We start from the raw sequence: 19,651 nt of genomic DNA, 5'->3' as shown, positions 1-19,651 counted from the left end.
CATCCATATAAAACAAATTAGATATTTTGTGTTTCCTATTGTTATATTTAATATCAAATCCAAAACCAGTAGCTTTTAGAAGATTGGATAGGGGATTCATTGCAAGGCAAAACCACAGAGGACTTAATGAATCTCCTTGAAATATACCACGTTCAATTTTAATTGTGTCGACATGATACATTTATTTTTTGTCTTAGTGCAGAGCACTGTCTTCCAATTGTTCATAGTAGCTTCAAGAAAATGAATTATGGCAGGACTGATCTTGTACAAATGAAGTACTTCTTTTAACCACGAGTGGGGAACTGAATCAAATGCTTTCTGATATGGTTTTTTAGGCCTGGCCATTCTCATTGGTGTAATGTAGTCCATGAGTGAATATATTGGTGGTTTGAAGTACTGCTCTACAGTAGAATGTACACTATCTGCTTTCATCATTGTATGGCCCTTTTCTAGGAAGACTTGCTTAATAATAATAATAATCCTCAGTCAGAATGTTGTGGTTGTTGATATGTTTATACATTTCTTCTGTGAGTATGGATGTAAAAAGATTATTATTATTATTATTATTATTATTATTATTATTATTATTATTAAGCAAGTCTTCCTTGAAAAGGGCCATACAATGATGAAAGCAGATAGTGTACATTCTACTCTAGAGCAGTACTTCAAACCACCAATATATTCACTCATGGACTACATTACACCAATGAGAATGGCCAGGCCTAAAAAACCATATAACATTATTGTCAAATAATTTTTTTTTTCAGAAATTTTGAAGGCTTGAATTGCATTGAATTGAGACCTTGTAAGAAGGTTGGGGATCCCACTGTCCATGATATAAGGATGTTAAAACACAGTCCATGTGGCGAAATATTAAGTAGCATACTTCGAGGAGTGGAAACTTCTGCCTCACAGATGTAAAGAATGTCATCACACCATGGTTTAACCATTGTACACATCACAAATTCCAATCATGGAATCTAAATTCAAGCATCTTCAAAAATTTTAGTCAGAAATAGGAAAAGATCATCACTCATTTTACATACATACATACATACATACATACATACATACATACATACATACATTACTATTATAGACTGTTATGCCTTTCAGTGTTCAATCTGCAAGCCTGTGTGAATTTACTAAACGTCACCACAATCCTCGATTTGCAACTAGTGTTGTAGCCTCATTTAGTTCTATACCTCTTATCTTTAAATTGTTAGAAACTGAGTCTAACCATCGTCATCTTGGTCTACCTCTACTTCTTTTACCCTCCGTAACAGAGTCCATTACTCTCCTAGGGAACCTATCCTCTTCTATTCGCCTCACATAACCTCACCACCGAAGCTGGTTTATGCGTACACCTTCATCCATCAAGTTCATTCCTAAATTAGCCTCTATCTCCTCATTCTGGGCATCCTCCTGCCATTGTTCCCACCTGTTTGTACCAGCAATCATTCTTGCTACTTTCATGTCTGTTACTTCTAACTTATGAATAAGATATCCTAAATCCACCCAGCTTTCGCTCTCGTAAAGCAAAGTTGGTCTGAAAACAGACCGATGTAAAGATAGTTTCGTCTGGGAGCTCACTTCCTTCTTACAGAATACTGTTGATCGCAACTGCGAGCTCAAAGCATTAGCTTTACGACACCTTGATTCAATCTCACTTACTATATTACCATCCTGGGAGAACACACAACCTAAATACTTGAAATTATCGACCTGTTCTAGCTTTGTATCACCAATCTGACATCCAATTCTGTTGAATTTCTTACCTACCGACATCAATTTAGTCTTCGAGAGGCTAATTTTCATACCATATTCATTGCACGTATTTTCAAGTTCCAAGATATTAGACTGCAGGCTTTTGGCACAGTCTGCCATTAAGACCAAGTCGTCAGCATAGGCCAAACTGCTTACTACATTTCCACCTAACTGAATCCCTCCCTGCCATTTTATACCTTTCAGCAGATGATCCATGTAAACTACGAACAGCAAAGGTGAAAAATTACAGCCTTGTCTAACTCCTGTAAGTACCCTGAACCAAGAACTCATTCTACCATCAATTCTCACTGAAGCCCAATTGTCAACATAAATGCCTTTGATTGATTTTAATAATCTACCTTTAATTCCATAGTCCCCCAGTATGGCAAACATCTTTTCCCTCAGTACCCTGTCATATGCTTTCTCTAGATCTACGAAACAAAAACACAACTGCCTATTCCTCTCATAGCATTTTTCAATTACCTGGCGCATACTGAAAATCTGATCCTGACAGCCTCTCTGTCGTCTGAAACCACACTGGTTTTCATCCAACTTCCTCTCAACGACTGATCGCACCCTCCCTTCCAAGATGCCAGTGAATACTTTGCCTGGTATACTAATCAATGAGATACCTCGATAGTTGTTGCAATCCTTCCTGTTCCCTTGCTTGTAGATAGGTGCAATTACTGCTTTTGTCCAATCTGAAGGTACCTTACCAACACTCCACGCTAATTTTACTACTCTATGAAGCCATTTCATCCCTGCCTTCCCACTATACTTCACCATTTCAGGTCTAATTTCATCTATTCCTGCTGCCTTATGACAATGGAGTTTATTTACTATCCTTTCCACTTCCTCAAGCATAATTTCACCAACATCATTTTCCTCCTCCCCATGAGCTTGGCTGTTTGCAACACCATCATGATGATTTCCTTTTACATTGAGAAGATGTTTAAAATATTCCCTCCACCTCTCCAGTGATTCCCTGGGATCTATTACGAGTTCACCTGAATTACTCAGAACACTGTTCATTTCGTTTTTCCCTCCCTTCTGACTGACAGACTTCAGAAAATTGAAACGAGGATTGGAAAAACTGGCATCAACAAAAAATACCAGAAAGATGGACAGTGGTGGCTAATACCTAACAAAGTCGTGTACAAAGAGCTAGAACCCATTACAGATACTATGCATGAGAGGAGACTGGGATTCATTGGACATATCATGAGGTTACAGGATTCGAGACTTCTGAAACAGCTAGTACAACACAATCTCGTCTCAAAAAATACCACAACAGGATGTAAATGGATCAGAGAAGTAAGAGAGGATTTGAAGGAAATAGGCCTTACAACAGAAGACACCACAAATAAGATAATATTGAATACAACATTCAAGAATAGAAACCTCCGCGTTACCATTACATGAAACAAACCAACACACACATTTTCAACCGAGGAAAGGGTACGAAGATCGGAGGGTCTGAAGAAGTACTGGGAGGACCGCAAAGCCCAAACAATCCCCTCAAAGAGACCTGAACGATGGACTGACTAACGTGATGCTATATGGTCATAGAAGAAGAAGAATTAACATTTTCACTATTAGTGATATGTGAACTTGAAAATATAAATACGGTATTACTTTGATGTTGATGGTATGATATTTATATGAATGTAAGTATAAAATGCATGAAATAAATCAAAAAGAGCAATCAGAACTATTCCCCCGCTGCTTTCTTTTCACAATGTTTTAAATACAGGCCTAATTTAATAAGCTCCATATTATACTTTGTGTTAGTTGTACGTATCGTGAGTGACGAATGATGAGGATGATAATTGAAGTACACAGATGTAATGATTAGTTAATTTTCTATCAGCTCCTTCATGCAGTGTTTTAGACTACAACATTCTTAATAATACATAAATATTGCACTCACCATATTATCTTCCCAGTACTTGGCCATACACTTATCCCCTTCATGCCACTGCCAAACCTTGTTGCTCTCAGGAACATAATGATTTGCAGCTGGACTACCATACATTCCACTGTTGTAGGCCTGAGACGAGTTGACATTACTGATACTAGTAGGAGGATTATTCATCACTGATTGAGGATGAGGAGCTGTTTCTTTGTAAGAATAATCCATGGTATACATCTGATTCTGTTGATTTTGTGAAGAACGAGGAGAATAATTACTGAAATTTTCTCTTGCTATGTTACTACTCTGTTGCGTTTGTAAGGAATTGAACTTTTGAGACACTGATTGAGAATCCTGCTGCGATGAAAAATGCCTTCCATTTCCAATGCTATCTAACTTAGCAGGTCCAAGTCCACCTCGATTAGACTGATTTTCCATACCAACATCATATCCTGAATTGTAGCCACCCCCACTTTGGTGACTTGTTCTTGGAGGCCTGTTACGACTAGTATCATAATTAGAAGTTAGATAACCATCCCGATGATTTGTATAATCATCTCTACTTTTATTGGTATTACTTCCTCCAGCAGAATTCCTGACAGACCAATTATTACTACTATACGAGTCATTATACGAATTCAACCATGACTGTTGCTGTTGTCCATAGCTATCACTGTTTTGTTGCTGTTGTAATTGCTGCTGCTGTTGTAACCTCTGCTGATTTTGAAAACGGGGTGGCTTCTGTTGTTGCTGTTGAATAGAACTATTAATATTACTTCCCTGATTTGAGGAATGCCTTCCCCTGTCACTCCTCTCATCTCTCTGAACTGGATTGTTTTGACGGTAAGAATTTACACCACCAGCTCTATCTCTGGCATCTCTATTGTCTCTGGGATCGCCACCACCCCACGTTGATGATGAAGACGAGACTCCACCTCTACCACCACGGCCACCCCTAGTGTTACTACCTCCTCTACTCCCTCCACTCCCTCTCGGTTGAGAATTCAACAAGCGATCTGATTTCCCACCCCTTGTATTTGAACTTCCTCTGTAACTGCCGTCTGAAGACTGTTTTCTATCACTTCCACTGTAGCTGCCATTACCACTGCTGCCCAAATGCGCAGGGTTGCGGCCGTCTGTATCCTTACCTGGGGAAAACAACAAAAATACATATTTACTGAATAGATCTGAGTGCTCAATAAATAATCTAGATACCTAGAGCTCAATAAAATAATCCATTTCACCTTTTCTAAGAGTTTTTCAGATCAAACTGAAGTACAGTAGAAGTCCGCTATAGCAAGTACAGCATATAGCAAGAATGCCATTGTAACAAAAGCTTTTTTCTGTACCTTGAAAATTCCTAAATTAAATAGTGTATTATCCTTCAGTTACAACAAGAACCCCATCCCTGATGCATCCGTTATTACGAGCGATTTAGCATGTGCTATTTTTTCCATTATCAATATCTATGCACTCCAGTGATTATATTGAATGCGATCGATCACCTATGGTATAGTTTTCATGCTATGTGCACTAGCGAGCTCTCTCGATGACATTCAAACTCGAAGAGGATGTCTCAGTCGATTAGTGAAACGCATCGGCTGGAGTTGTGTAAACACAATTCGAAAATTAAAGAAAACATGTTCCTGTATTTTAAATGCATGAATAACGTGGCCAATAACAGTAGTTAACTTGTTAGAAATATAGGCTGAAGTGAATGATCGCTTAATTTAAATGCTGTGTACTGAAATTAAGTAAGAACGTAATACACCTCAAAATACAGTGCAAAGTGAATGACAGATTTTGGAGGTTAATTTATTAAGTAAAAGTTCGTTAGGACGTTTCTGCAGGGGACAAGGAAAGAATGTGTTAGGCGAGATAACGTACTACTGAATACACGAATCAGAACTATCCAACAGAGATATGTAAACACTTGATATGGTGTTTTTCTTTTTCTGACATGCATGCATTTTACAGTCTTGTACGTACGGGTACAGTGAAAGATATAGGCTATCTACGGTTCTAGAGATGAGAGTATTAAAAGGCATGATTAATATGAGAGAACAAATATGAAAACTTTTTCTACTGGGGCTTATTAAATAACAACAGTGTATCAAAATGTGTGTAAAACACCAGACAGTAAGTATTAAAACATCTGCCCATAAAAGTATCAGCATATTATTTGCAGATCACACTGTTTGTGAAACATGTCAGCTGAAGCCTTATATTTTGGACAAGTGGGTTATTAAACATTGTTTTCTGATCACACTCTTCGACAATGAATTATTTGAAGGTTAAACTCAGCCATGTGCAAGTGGATTTCTTTGACAGTCATCTCAAATGCGACAACACTTCGATAAACTTGAGTCGAAACTCAAAGGCATGAGTTTCAACATACACACCACTGATGAAAGATGCAGATGCCTGTTCACTTCCTGCATTTTAATTTTGTCTTCATTAGTAAGCTACATCATGACTTTTTCAGTATCCGTAACTGGGTTACACAAATATGCACCACAATAGTCAACTTCATACGATTATGTTCCTAATCTGTACATAGGCTATCATGCAAAAAATATTTGCTACCCTTCACTGTATCACTTGACACAATAAATTTCAAACTTCTGAATGGAATGTGAAATACAATCACAAACAGGCTTTCTGGGTTATTCAGCAATATCAATGAAAACTGGAGAGCAAAACTGAACTTTACTGAGGCTCACAACTTACTCCTTGAAGGTGTAATTTACCCTGTAAAGTTCAGGAATTCAAGGCCATTTCCTGTTTTTGTGCAACTTTCTCTGATAGGCCTCCTGTTGCGAGGGCTCTAATCTGTGTTGGAAGTCATGTTCCTTTCACAAGGGACGACATAGAACATTTTTAGGGCTAGGAAAAAAATGATCGTACTAAAGTGATAAAGTAGTAATGTACAGATTTAATACAACATGAATAGGGAATTCAAATTTATGACGTGCTAAGCGAGAAATCATCTTAGTAAGGAAATCCACTAACGAGGTTTCACTGTATTTTCTTGTGCCTGGTTAAATTTTAGAAAGGCTGTAACCAAGTAAATTTATAGCAAAAAGTTTATCATTACTCTACTGTTCTTCAAATATGTAGGTTAAGTTAGGTTAAATAAAGCTGTTTGAATAAGAAAACTAAAATGTTTGCCACAGAAGCCACTGGAGTGATACTTCTCCAATATTTCAGAATTAAACTGAACATACGCATTCACATTGCCTCTGAATTAGAAAAATAACGAATAAGCCGTAGTGTGGAAACGCAAGTTTTGAACAAACACAATGATTGCCGTTTCATATCGATTTTGTGTGTGGGGTTTTCCTACCTAATTTTACAAAAATTGGATATGACAATCCGCTATAGCGGGTAAATTTTTCGCCATTACAGATTCTGACTATAATGGACTTCTACAGTATTTTTGTGTACTGCTGAGAACTTATTTAATACTAACTGTAACACCTGACTCAGCTTAACGTTAACTTCATTTCTGCATAATGTCACGGCCTGTATGGAATAGTAAAAGAGTACATTTGGATGGCAGTGAAGTTTCACAAAAGAGTGAATACTAAAATGTTCACATGCACTTAAAATCACAACTACAACCTTCTTGTAATTTTTGGTTAAACAAAACAAACAGACTGCTCTCTGTTTTCTATAGCCTTACTACTATAATCTATCAGCTTCATGTCCATATTGATAATTTGAGCACACAAATATGAAAGATGAGTTGTCCACCTAATCAATACTTTATTTTACAAAGTGTCTAGAATATTTACATTAAAAGGTTCAACAACAGCTGATGACCTATTTACAGGTCGAAACCGGTACCATCTTGATTACAAGTGACGTTACATTAGAACTGTAAGACATGATCGGCCGGTTCACTCCAAATATGACCGTGATGTTTTTGTACATCAGTGAAAATTGTTATACATAAAAAAATTCATTCATGAGAACAGTTGTTGTGTAGTGTCCACTCTAAGCTCTGACTTGGAGTTTAGAATTTATGGCTGATGATGCCTGCAACGACAGGCGAAACATGTACCATATGCTTAAACTTGAATATAATGATTGTATTATAGTCTTAAAGACTTTATTAGTATTGAATAGATGGTTTTCAATAAATTAATTGTTAAACATTTAACTGTCTTGATTATGCAGAAGCACAATCTCATCATTACCAACACCCCTTTCACGAAATGTACAACCCATCGAATCACATTATTAGTGGTAGACTACCGGCTTCTCCAGCAAAACAATCTCAAGGTGGTGAAGAATGCCAAAGTAATTTCATCCAACAACACTACCTCTCAATGCTGCTTTCTTATTGTAGATCTCAAGCTTGATTACCCCCCATTTTCAGAAGATGATGAGTCACACAACTGGCACAGAACGTATTAAATGGTGGAAGCTGTCCAACCACAAAAGTGAGTTCATGGTTCATGAAGGGCCTAGGGATAAATTCCAAACATCCCAACCGAACTGTACTGAACATCTGGAATGGTACTGTTGCCTGCAGCCATGTCACCAGAGGAGAAACTATGGGGAAACGACGTCTGGGGGACAATCAATCGATAAACCTGTCTGGTGGTGGAATGAGGACATGCAGACTGCAATCAAACAAAGAAGTTGGTATTCAAGACCTGGCAGTCCTTGCACCTAAGTTCTGATCTCCTGCAATACAAGACCCTCAGGTCTACTGCAAAACTAGCAGTTCCAGTAGGCAAGGCCCAGCTCTATGTGGAACTGTTGAGCAAATGAACAAGCACAAGGGAGCAAACAAGATACAGTAGAAGTCCGGTAGTCCGGCACGTTCGGGACCAGCCCGGTGCCGGATTACCGAAAATGCCAGACTATCGGCATATAGGTTAAGGCGTACAGCGAAAACAGCTGTAACACGGCATTTTGCAGTAAAATGTCGATCAGCAGAATCATTAGTTTAATAACACACTCTTCTTTTCAAACATGTTGTTTCTTATCGTCATTCCATAATAATTATTTATAAATTTCATTTTCCGTATTGACAGATTCAAAGTATAGATAAGAAAAGTGTTTTTCCACCAATCAATACACAATTTATTTTAAATAGATTAAACTAGTACCGGTTTCGGCTCTTTAACGGCCATCATCAGCTAGTACATGAATTGTTTCGAGCCATTAGACAATTCACAAGTTGTTATTGTATTAGATATCCGGATGTCTAATGGGGGATGGAAATGTATACAGTAGCATGTAATTAAAATATCAGTAGTCAAGGTAAAAAGTTACAATAAATTAGAACATGAGTATGTAGGACATATTAAAACATATGGGTCATGATATAAAACACTTAAAAAGTTTTAACACATTAAAATTTGGTATAGGTAGACACTTGTTAAAAATTTTTAGTTCATGTTACATAGGTTCCATTCTTCTATCTTCTGTGTAGATTCTTTGCTTTTTTGTTATGTTGATTTTAGCTGTGTATGGTAATCTTCGAGAAAGTTCTGAAGCTGGTATACATCATATTGATATGGACCTTTGTCATGAAGAATTTTTTATATTGTGTTATATATTCCAACTTGTGATGTACTATTAATATAGCCTTCAGGACAGTTAACACCAAGCAAAACATATTTTTTAACCACAACAAGGTCAATTACAATAGCAACCATTATTCAATGTTTGGCGCATATAAATTAACATGTACACAATGTGATTTTTCTTATATAGGTCAAACTGGACGGAGCTTTCACACGAGATATTTGGAACATTATAATGCTCAAAAACACAACAAGTACTCAGCGATGAGCCAACATGAGAGAAATGGGCCATCACTTTACATCCATAGAGAAAGATCTTACCATCATTAGAAGCATAGGTAAAGGGAAAGTAATGAACGAACTGGAAAATCTATACATCTTTTTGGACCAGAGCTATAATGAAAATAAAAATCTTAACAATGTTAACGAAATTAAAAATCCTTTGTACGAATTAACACCTAGATTAATTAATATTGTGAAGTCAAATCAAAACGAAATCCCTCAATTATCTAAATCTCCACACTCAAATGCTTCATCCACAATGCCAAATGCTAAGCCTGCCCATATTGCTTCTAGAAACTCCCCTCCAGCAATAGCACATACGCCCATAGACCAGCCTACCCCCACTCTCCGTCCATATTAATAAGACAGGCGCTGCCGGAACAGACAGGTCCATCTAGTATGAATTGAACAAGTAAGTCATTTTACAGTTATGAAGTGTTAGTTTAATACATTTTGTCACAACGCGTGCTCTAAATTGTTAATTAAAATTTCTTTTTTACTTCATTCCAGATAATCTTAAGATCCCTCCCAAAGACCAGGCAACACAACATCAATGGGAATGATATTTATACAAGACTGTATCAAGTGTCCAGGATGTTCCTTCTTAATTAAGCAGCAGCCTAAAACAAAGAAACAGCCTAACATTGTACTCTTTACAGTTCCTTGTTGTTACATAAGACCCGAAGTCAATACGCTTACAGTTTCATTCACAACAACGTTCCTGACCGGTCTATATAAAACAATCTGTTTTAAATCTCCACTAGTGTTTGACAACACATTTCAACATTAGTTACGTCAAGAACATGAAAATGAAATATGTGCGTCAAATAGCCCCAGTATCAATATCCTCTTTCCTCAAGACTTATGACAGAGCAAGAAGATCCATTTTAGTTTTGAACATACTTTTAAGTTAAATAGAATAGGACTGGCAAGTTTTAACTGTGTAAAAAAACACAGTTAATTTAAATTTATATTTTCATTCACAACAATCTTGAACAGCCTACAAGTAACAATCAGTTCTAAATCTCCACTTGTGGTCGACAACACATTCTGACATTAGTTACGGTACGTCAAGAACATGAAATAATATAGGTGGGTCAAATGATCCCCGGTATGTAATATCCTCTTTACCCAAGACTTATGATAGACGAAGAAGATCCATTTTAGTTTTGGACATATTTTTAAGTTAGACAATAGGACCGACAAGTTTTAAATGTGTTAAAACACCATTAATTTACGTTACCCACAGTTACGTTTTGTTCACATTTTAAAAATTATTATCCTAGCATGTTAGTCTTAAGAGATTATTAATGTTCATATATTATACTATATATGGTTAAAAAAGGTCCCAAACCTTGACCTAAAGGTTGTCTACAGGCTGAAGATGCCCAAATAATGGGTAAAAATGTACCTGACCTGATAAGTCTACATAAATTCATGTAGATTCAAACCACATTAAACGTGGAAAGTACTGAATAGGTGGTTTTATTAAATTATCCCTGAGATTCTATGCCCAAACATTGTTTATGCGATGGAAGATCATGCTCGATTTAGACGTCGTTTAGGTAGACGTTGTCTAAGGCTTAAAACTAGTCATCGTTTCTGCAATCGGCCCTATGGCTTTAGACTGAATAGATCAACAATAGATTTAATATTTACAGTGTGAACGATAATGGAAAAACACCTGGAAAGGAACAAGGAAGTCATCTTCGTATTTTTGGATTTGAAAAAAAGCTTATGATACAGTTAAGAGAAAACATGTATGGGAATGCTTACGGAAAAGGAATGTACCAAGAGTGTAAATTTCTCTATTAATTAAAATAATTAATTAACAAGATAAAAATGTTGTATCATGAGAGTATAAGCAGTGTACAAGTAGGGAGTGGTGACTCAAACATTTTATACAAAAAAAAAGTCTCAAGCAAGGAAGTGCACTGTCGCCATTATTGTTTTAACAGACTGAGTAAAGGAACAACATTTTATCATCAAGTCAGAGAGCTTTTATAGGATGACAAAGTACCCAAGAGAATGAAATTAACATCATATAAACAGTATTTCATACCATTTGTAACATACGGATTAGACACACTGGTAACTAATACGAGACAAGATAGCAATTGCAAGTTATGAATCTCATTCCGTATTGACGGTTATCACTTTACAAAAGAAAATATTCATAAAATCCTCCTATCAATACAATTCAAGTCATCTGTTAGATGAAGCAAAGTCTATACATGTTTCAGCCTAATCTCAAGGCCATCTTCAGTAGTAAAACAATGATTACATAATATACAAACAAATTAAAAAAAAAAAAAACTTAATGATGTGAAGTGACACTGAGCATGATTAGTGAGTTAAAAACACATTGAGGTGCAAAGTTAATGGGATCAAACATTGGACTCGGTATGTGGAGGATACTTTTATTATCCTGGATTCTCACATTACTGACAGCAACACCGTTCTTGAATTACTTAACCTGGATCCACACATAAAGTTTACGATAGAATCCGAGAACAACAATTCCCTTAATTATCTCGATTTAACTATTACTCGCAATCAGAATAAAACCATTTCTTTTAATATTTACAGGAAGCCCACTCACACAGTAAACACAATCCATCAAACTTCTCTACACCCAGGGACACAGAAGAAGACAGCTTACAATAGTATGATTTTCAGAGCTCTTAATGTTCCTTTATCCCGTAAGAATTTTAGAAAGGAAATCAACATCATTTATGCAATAGCCGAAGGTAATGGTTTCAGTAAAGCTTTCATGAATAAAATTCTCAATAAATTTAGAAATAAACCCAAGACCACCTTAGAAAAACAATCTTCCCATAAAGAGAAGTTCACCACATTTACCTTTAATAATCATAATATATATCCTATTTCAAACAACTTTAAAAAGCACAAGTTAAAAGTAGCTTTCAAGACCGTTTACACCAATACAAAAATGTTTTTTAATTCTCATACTGTCAACAGCAAAAAATTTTCTAACTCTGGAATATACAAATTAAAATGCCAATCATGTCTCTCATCGTATATTGGGCAAACAGGCCGCAGTTTCAATGTAAGATACTCCGAACATCTTAATGCCCTAAAGTATAATCGCTACTCAGCCATGAGCGAACATTGTAAAGAGAAAAATCATAAATACACAACAATTGATCAAGATTTAAAGATCCTGCATTACGAACAGAAAGGTCCCTTACTTAATATACTAGAGAATATATATATAGATATCGACCAATATAACAATCCCGTCTATAACTTAAATGAAATCAACGAAAAGAAAAATATTTTATTGGAAACCTTTGTCCCGCTCATCTGCGAACAGTTCATTAATAAAAAAGAGTTTCACTACCGACATTCTAGAACAAGACCCGCCCTTCCATCAACACCCTCCTTCCGCGAATCACAACGTCCCTCCCTCCCTGCCCCTCCCCCTCCATTACTCCTCCCAACCACATCGACACAGATACACAATAAGCCACACACAGGCTTAGTTGTCAATGTAACTTGAGACCGACAAGGTCATCTCCATTCGAGACGACAACTTTTAGTTACAAGTAAGTCATATGAGTTTTCTTTTCGTACATCATTTTTAACTTCTTCTTCATCCACTCATATATTCCTTTTTTCTCATTACAGATGTTTACACGTTTTATTCGTAGTATTGACGGTCTCACTACACTCCTCAGCATAGTGTTTTATTTAACAGTCAGCAAGATCTATTAGACGAGAGGACTTTGCACCTCAATGTGTTTTTTTTTTGCTAGGGATTTTACGTCGCACCGACACAGATAGGTCTTATGGCGACGATGGGATAGGAAAGACCTAGGAGTTGGAAGGAAGCGGCCGTGGCCTTAATTAAGGTACAGCCCCAGCATTTGCCTGGTGTGAAAATGGGAAACCACGGAAAACCATTTTCAGGGCTGCCGATAGTGGGATTCGAACCTACTATCTCCCGGATGCAAGCTCACAGCCGCGCGCCTCTACGCACACGGCCAACTCGCCCGGTCAATGTGTTTTTAACTCACTAATCATGATCACTGTCACTTCACATCATAACGTTTTTTTTTTTTAAATTTGTTTGTATATTATGTAATCATTGTTTTACTACTGAAGATGGCCTTGAGATTAGGCTGAAACATGTATAGACTTTGCTTCATCTAACAGATGACTTGAATTGTATTGATAGGAGGATTTTATAAATATTTTCTTTTGTAAAGTGAAACAAGATAGCAAGATCGAAGCAGAAATGAAATTTTTAAGAACATCGGCTAAAAAGACAAAGAAGAGATAGAATCCAAAATATTAAAATCAGAGAAGAGCTAAATATAGAAATGTTAGTACAGAACATACAGAAAGCAAGACTGAGATGGTTTGGACATTTAAAAAGAATGGGAAAGGAACGGGTAGCAAGAAGGGAACTAGAAAGAGAAGATAAGGGAAAGAGACCAGTTGGAAGACCGAGAAGAAGGTGGACGGATCAGATTTGGAAGGACATTGGAGAAGCTGGATTGGATGTGGCAGGAGTAATGGAGGAGGAAAAGTGGAAGGACAGAAAGGAGTGGAGGAGGCTTGTTAACCACACCCGGGTGACTGGAGTGGGACAATGATGATGATGGTGGTGATGACGACGACGATGATGATGATAGTTTAAGTTTCTTCAAACATGTACGGCTTTGAATAACATCAGAACTGTTAACAGTATTGACAAGGTGGAACAAGATGTTTAAATAAAAGAAAGTATGATTAATTTTAAGTCAATACAGACCTAAGATAGTTTGACCTTTATGGTTAAAATAATTAACCATGGATGAGGCTTGAGTGAAATGATCAAATAGATTTCAAATACCTATTTATTGGTGCATTAGACTGCACTCACATACACATTTAAAAACATTCAGTGTTTGGAGATGATTACATAAAACAGAAAGGTTTCCCAAGCATTAATGTACAAGTTACCTGTGATTTAAGTGAAGTGTTCACAAGTGTAGATGCCCAGTGGGTTGGAAGTGTATATGATTCCAGAATCTGGAAACACAGTTCTGTATAAGGCCACTGCAAGATTTCAAGGTAATTACTGCTTACTTGGAGACAGTGTGTTGCAGCTTTTATGTTGGCAACTCGCCTGCCGCATTTCACTTGTCACTTTCACAGCTGGCAACGTGCTGCTGCGTCCATTATTATAGGTCAGACTGAACATGGAGACTGGCAGCAGTACACGCATCTTGGTGTATCTCTACATTTTTTTGTACATATGTGTAAATGTGTGGCATTTCATGTATAATAAATGTGTTAAATTATCTTTTGAGTGATGTGTTGTGCCTGCTTGTTTACGGCAGTCTGGTTCTCCATCTGATTTGTTTCAAAATTGTATTTGTGCACCTATGGAAACGAACTTTGTTATGTGCGTCCAATATGTTATTTCATCGGTCACAACATAAAATTTTGGTCCTTACGGGTCGCGATGAAAATCATTATGAACTTTGAAGTTAAACAATGTACAGCTTTGAACATTGTGCTTAGACACCATAAAATTGTTATCGCCATGAATTGCTGCCTGCAACTGCCATTTGAACATAGCAATGAGCTTGGCGCGAAAAGCATTGCAAACAGTTATTGCAATGAAGCACAAGAATGTTGAGCTTAAGACTAATTACTACAAATGTTTGAATTCGTTATATTGAGATTTCAACGAAGTCTACATTGCTTTGGAACTGTTTTGATATTGCATGTTAACCATCTCTGGAATGTTACCACATGCTAACGCATCTGTTCTTGTGAGCTGTTTACACCAGTTTGCAACTGATACCCTGATATTCGAGATCAAATCAATTCAAAACAAAATCACTTTATTTGCAAATGAGGTGTCTACCTTGGTGGCAAATGGAACATTAAAATACATTATTGTCAAGCACTAAATTTTAAATTAACAAGAGAAGAAGACATTTTCCTAGAATACAATATTATACAATTTACACCAACAATTTTTTCTATTAAACACATAGCTCATCCTTAATAAATTCATATTGTTTACAAAATTCTACTTATAATATCTCCTGTACTACTTACAAATATAGTCATCTGATATACAGTATGTGGAATTACTTCAAATAATACTATACAACTGGTATAAGATTAAAATTTACATTGCATTTATTTATTTATTTATTTTTTACCCCTTTTGGAACCTAAGTAGCATAACAACCTGCTGCGTCTTAACCAGAGCCCTTTTTGCCACTGCTTTTCAGAGTTCCTGAAGGGCCTTCACAGCTACTGTAGCAGTCCCAGGGCCCTTGAAGTCCCCACTGTACTTTACCCCTACAGGCAGTCCCCTACTTCAGCTGTCAAATCTCCAATGAGCAAGGGATGGAATTAAATTATTCACACACATTTTTTATTTACAATAACCTGCACTGGTCGAATGCCCTCTAACATTTCATTTGTTTTCTCCATTGCTGTTTATTCTCTTCTTGAATATCTGTACAGATTTTGGAAAAGGATCAAACACTACCCCTGCTAAACTGTTCCACTCCTTCACACCCTTTCCAATGAATGAAAATTTACCCCAATCGGTTCTTCTAAAATTCCTTCTAATTTTATACTTGTGGTCAGCCTGCCGATATAATTATTTTCCAACTGAAGTCTCTCACGGATTTCTCCTCAGGCTGCTTCTCCTGCATAGGCTCTATATATTCCTGTAAGTCTAGTTTTCTCCCTTCTCTTACTTTAAGTTTCCCACCCAAGTTCCTCTTAACATTTCTGATACACTACTTTTTCTCCTGAAATCCCCTGTTACAAATCTTGCTGCTTTCCTCTGCACACTATCTATTTATTTTATTAGGTATTCTTGGTGAGGATTCCAAACACTGTTTGCATATTCAAATAATGGACGAACAATACTTAAGTAACTTTTCTCTTTTAATTCTTTGTTGCATCCTTTAAGCAGCCTCATTATGACATGTAACGATCTGTATGCTTTCCCAACAATGTCATCAACATGACCCTTCCAGTGCATTTTACTTTCAAATCTCACACCTAAGTATTTGCACTTGCCATCTTTTGGGATAACTATCTCATCCAAAGTATATTTAAATTCAGTTTTAGAGCTCCTGTTTGTAAATGTTGTAACAATTGATTTGCCTCCATTAACCTTCATATTATTTTCTTCAACCCATTGTTGGATACTCTCAAGGTCCCGTTGTAATTCTGAACAATCCTCAAGGTTATTTATTTCCATATAAACAATTATGTCATCTGCATACAATCTTAGTTTTGATGTTATATTGTTCCCTATTTCAATTGCGTATATTAAGAAAAGTAACGGACCGATTATACTACCCTGTGCAATTCCCTTCCAAACTTTCTCTTCCTGTGATACATTATTTCCTACTTTGACAGTACGGCTCCATGGCTAAATTGCTAACGTGCTGGCCTTTGGTCACAGGGATCATGGGTTCGATTCCCGGCAGGGTCGGGAATTTTAATCATCATTGGTTAATTTCTCTGGCTCGGGGGCTGGGTGTGTGTTGTCTTCATCATCATTTCATCCTCATCACGACACACAGGTCGCCTACGGGAGTCAAATCAAAAGACCTGCACCTAGCCAGCCGAACTTGTCCTCGGACACTCCCGTCACTAAAAGCCATACGCCATTTCATTTTTTCATTCCTACTTTGACTTTCTGAACCCTTATCTTGAATTTAGAAATATTCTTATCTAACGTATAACCCTTACGTCCAACCCTATTCCCACCAATTTAATAATATTCCATATTCTACTCTATCAAAGGCTTTGGAAAGATCTATGGCTATGCAATCTAACTGGCCTCCTAAATCCAACTGATCTAGTATGTCCTGCTGAAATCCCACCAGTTGTGCCTCACAAGAAAATTTTAAATCCATACTGGCTCCTCATGAACCAATTTTTATCATCACATAGCCCTCCAATGTACTTTGCTATTAAACTCGCCAGTATTTTACAAACTACACTGGTCAGGCTGATTGGTCTGTGGTACTCAGGTTTCCTTTTATCACGCTTTCCTTTATAAATTGGTATTATTATAGATTCCTTCCATTCCTTTGGTGTTACACTATTATTTATGACATAGTCAAAGAGAAATTTTAAATAAGGCACTATGTACCATCCCACTGTCTTTAATACCTCCCCAGTAATTTGATCACTTCCTGCTGCTTTTCCTTGCTGAAGCATTTGGATTTCTCTGAAAATATTTTCATTTGTGAATGAGAAGCTTATTGTTTCCCTGTGTCTCTCCCTCTCTATCTTCTGTTTTGGTTTCCAACTCCTGACAATCTTCTACTGAATCATTGAATTCCCTACGACATAGATTTGCTTTCTCAGTATCTGTTAAATAGTGTTCACCCCCTTCTATTACCACTGCGGGAATTTGGACTCCTTTTCCTTTTTGATTCCTAATATATGAATACAGCTTTTTCCATTTCCCTTTGTGGTCATTACCCTCTTGAAGTATGCCATTCATATAATTCTCTTTTGCTTCCTTTTGAACTCTATTCAGTTCCCTCATTAGCTGTTTTCTAGTTTCTCTAATCTCCCTATCCTCTTTGATTTTCCTTTTTACCATTCTAGATTTTCTTTTTAATTTTCTTACTTCCCTTGTATAATAAACGGGGTCTGAGGTCATTTTACCCTTTTTAACAGGTACAAATCTCTTCCCTCCTTCCCAAATGATTTCTTTAAATTTAGCCCAAAGTGTATCCACATTACTCCATTCACTTATCCAACAACTTAATTGTGATTTAAGGTAGGTCCCAAATTTTTCTGTGCAATTTCTTGTCTTGTGTGACCCTCTTATTAAGCCTTTTTGGTACTAGTCCTACATCAATTATTACAGCCTTATGGTCACCTATTCCTTCAATTACCTCAGTTTTATCAACAATTTCCCATGGTTTAACCAAGAATACTGCCTGCTGTCATTTCTTGATGGATACAGTACTTTTGCATCCATCTCTTGGCACAGGCCAGAGTAAAGTGTAGCTTCCACCGAAGTCCCAGTCAACATCCATGGCTGTGACAATATGGAAGTTGCTGGGGTATGGGTAGTGCTGAGTAATGACATTCAGAGCATGACTAGTGCATCTGAGTGTTATGAAAGGTGCTGCTCATAGGGTCAGTCGTGCTGCAATACATAGTACTTTCTGACCCAGTGAGGAAAGCAATGGCAAACTACCTCACTCCTCATCTTGCCTAGTATGCCTCATTTTGGTGCTGCCATTGGTTTTTGGGGTTTCCTTATAACCGCATAACCTTTGGTGGTGCTATTTGGGGATCCAACCAGCCTCTGGGCTGATGACCTAACAGACAGACAACCAAGAATACATCTAGCAAGTTATTGAGACAAGTCAGTTCTTGTACTACTTGTGTAAATCCTCCCTCCCAAATTAATTTATTTGCCAGTTTCTGTTCATGGGCTTCACTTGCAGTTCCATTCCATTCAACTTCAGGCAAGTTTAGATCTCCCCCAATTATTACCACATCATTATTGTTGTTTTTATGAGTATAATCTATCATTTTCTCAAATATTTCCATGTCTCTTTCTTTTCTTCCAGGCCTACATGTTCCTATAATTCCCACCTCCTTCATATTATCACAAACTAATTTTATCCCTAATATTTCATCCCTTTCATCGGTAAAGCATTCATGTGAACGATAAGTTTCCTTCATGAGAATAAACACCCCCCTCCCATTTTATCTCCTCAGTCTCTACGATAGACTGTACACCCTTCTGGAGATACTTCTCTATTACCCACCCCTTCTCTTAACCATGATTCCACTCATCAGTCTCATAAGATTCCACCAATGTACCGAATTTTAATTGTTTATTTACTACACTCTGACAGTTTACCAAGAGCAATCTCAGACCCCCTTCCTCCCTAAACCTTGACTGTTGCAATTGGCTAACTTGAAATTCCTTACTTTCCCGAGTTTCAATTTCTAGTTGACTGAGCTAGCTCTAAGTACAGCTGGCTCTTTCTACTAGTTTTCCTGGTCAGTATTATAACTCAAAGGAGTTGCCTTTTTTACAGTACATATCTTATGATTAATAAAATCTAGAACAATATTTGCAATCTTTCGTTTACCTGAATTGTTTAGATGAAGG

The 19,651-nt window shown here is 36.9% G+C and overlaps 1 protein-coding gene across 3 annotated transcripts in view; it reads right to left on the bottom strand.

Annotated features, from left to right (window-relative positions):
• Nucleotides 1-19,651, bottom strand: part of LOC136871902 (tudor domain-containing protein 3) — a 258,745-nt gene that overhangs the window by 75,597 nt on the left and 163,497 nt on the right. For all 3 annotated transcript variants that reach the window (XM_067145605.2, XM_067145606.2, XM_067145607.2), the window contains one exon: nt 3,698-4,827. In XM_067145605.2, coding sequence (XP_067001706.2) covers nt 3,698-4,827 — 1,130 coding nt within the window. The remainder of the gene's footprint in view (nt 1-3,697; nt 4,828-19,651) is intronic.

This window comes from Anabrus simplex, chromosome 4 (assembly GCF_040414725.1).
Source record: "Anabrus simplex isolate iqAnaSimp1 chromosome 4, ASM4041472v1, whole genome shotgun sequence".
NCBI lineage: Eukaryota > Metazoa > Arthropoda > Insecta > Orthoptera > Tettigoniidae > Anabrus > Anabrus simplex.
This window is presented reverse-complemented; position numbering and strand designations above follow the sequence as displayed.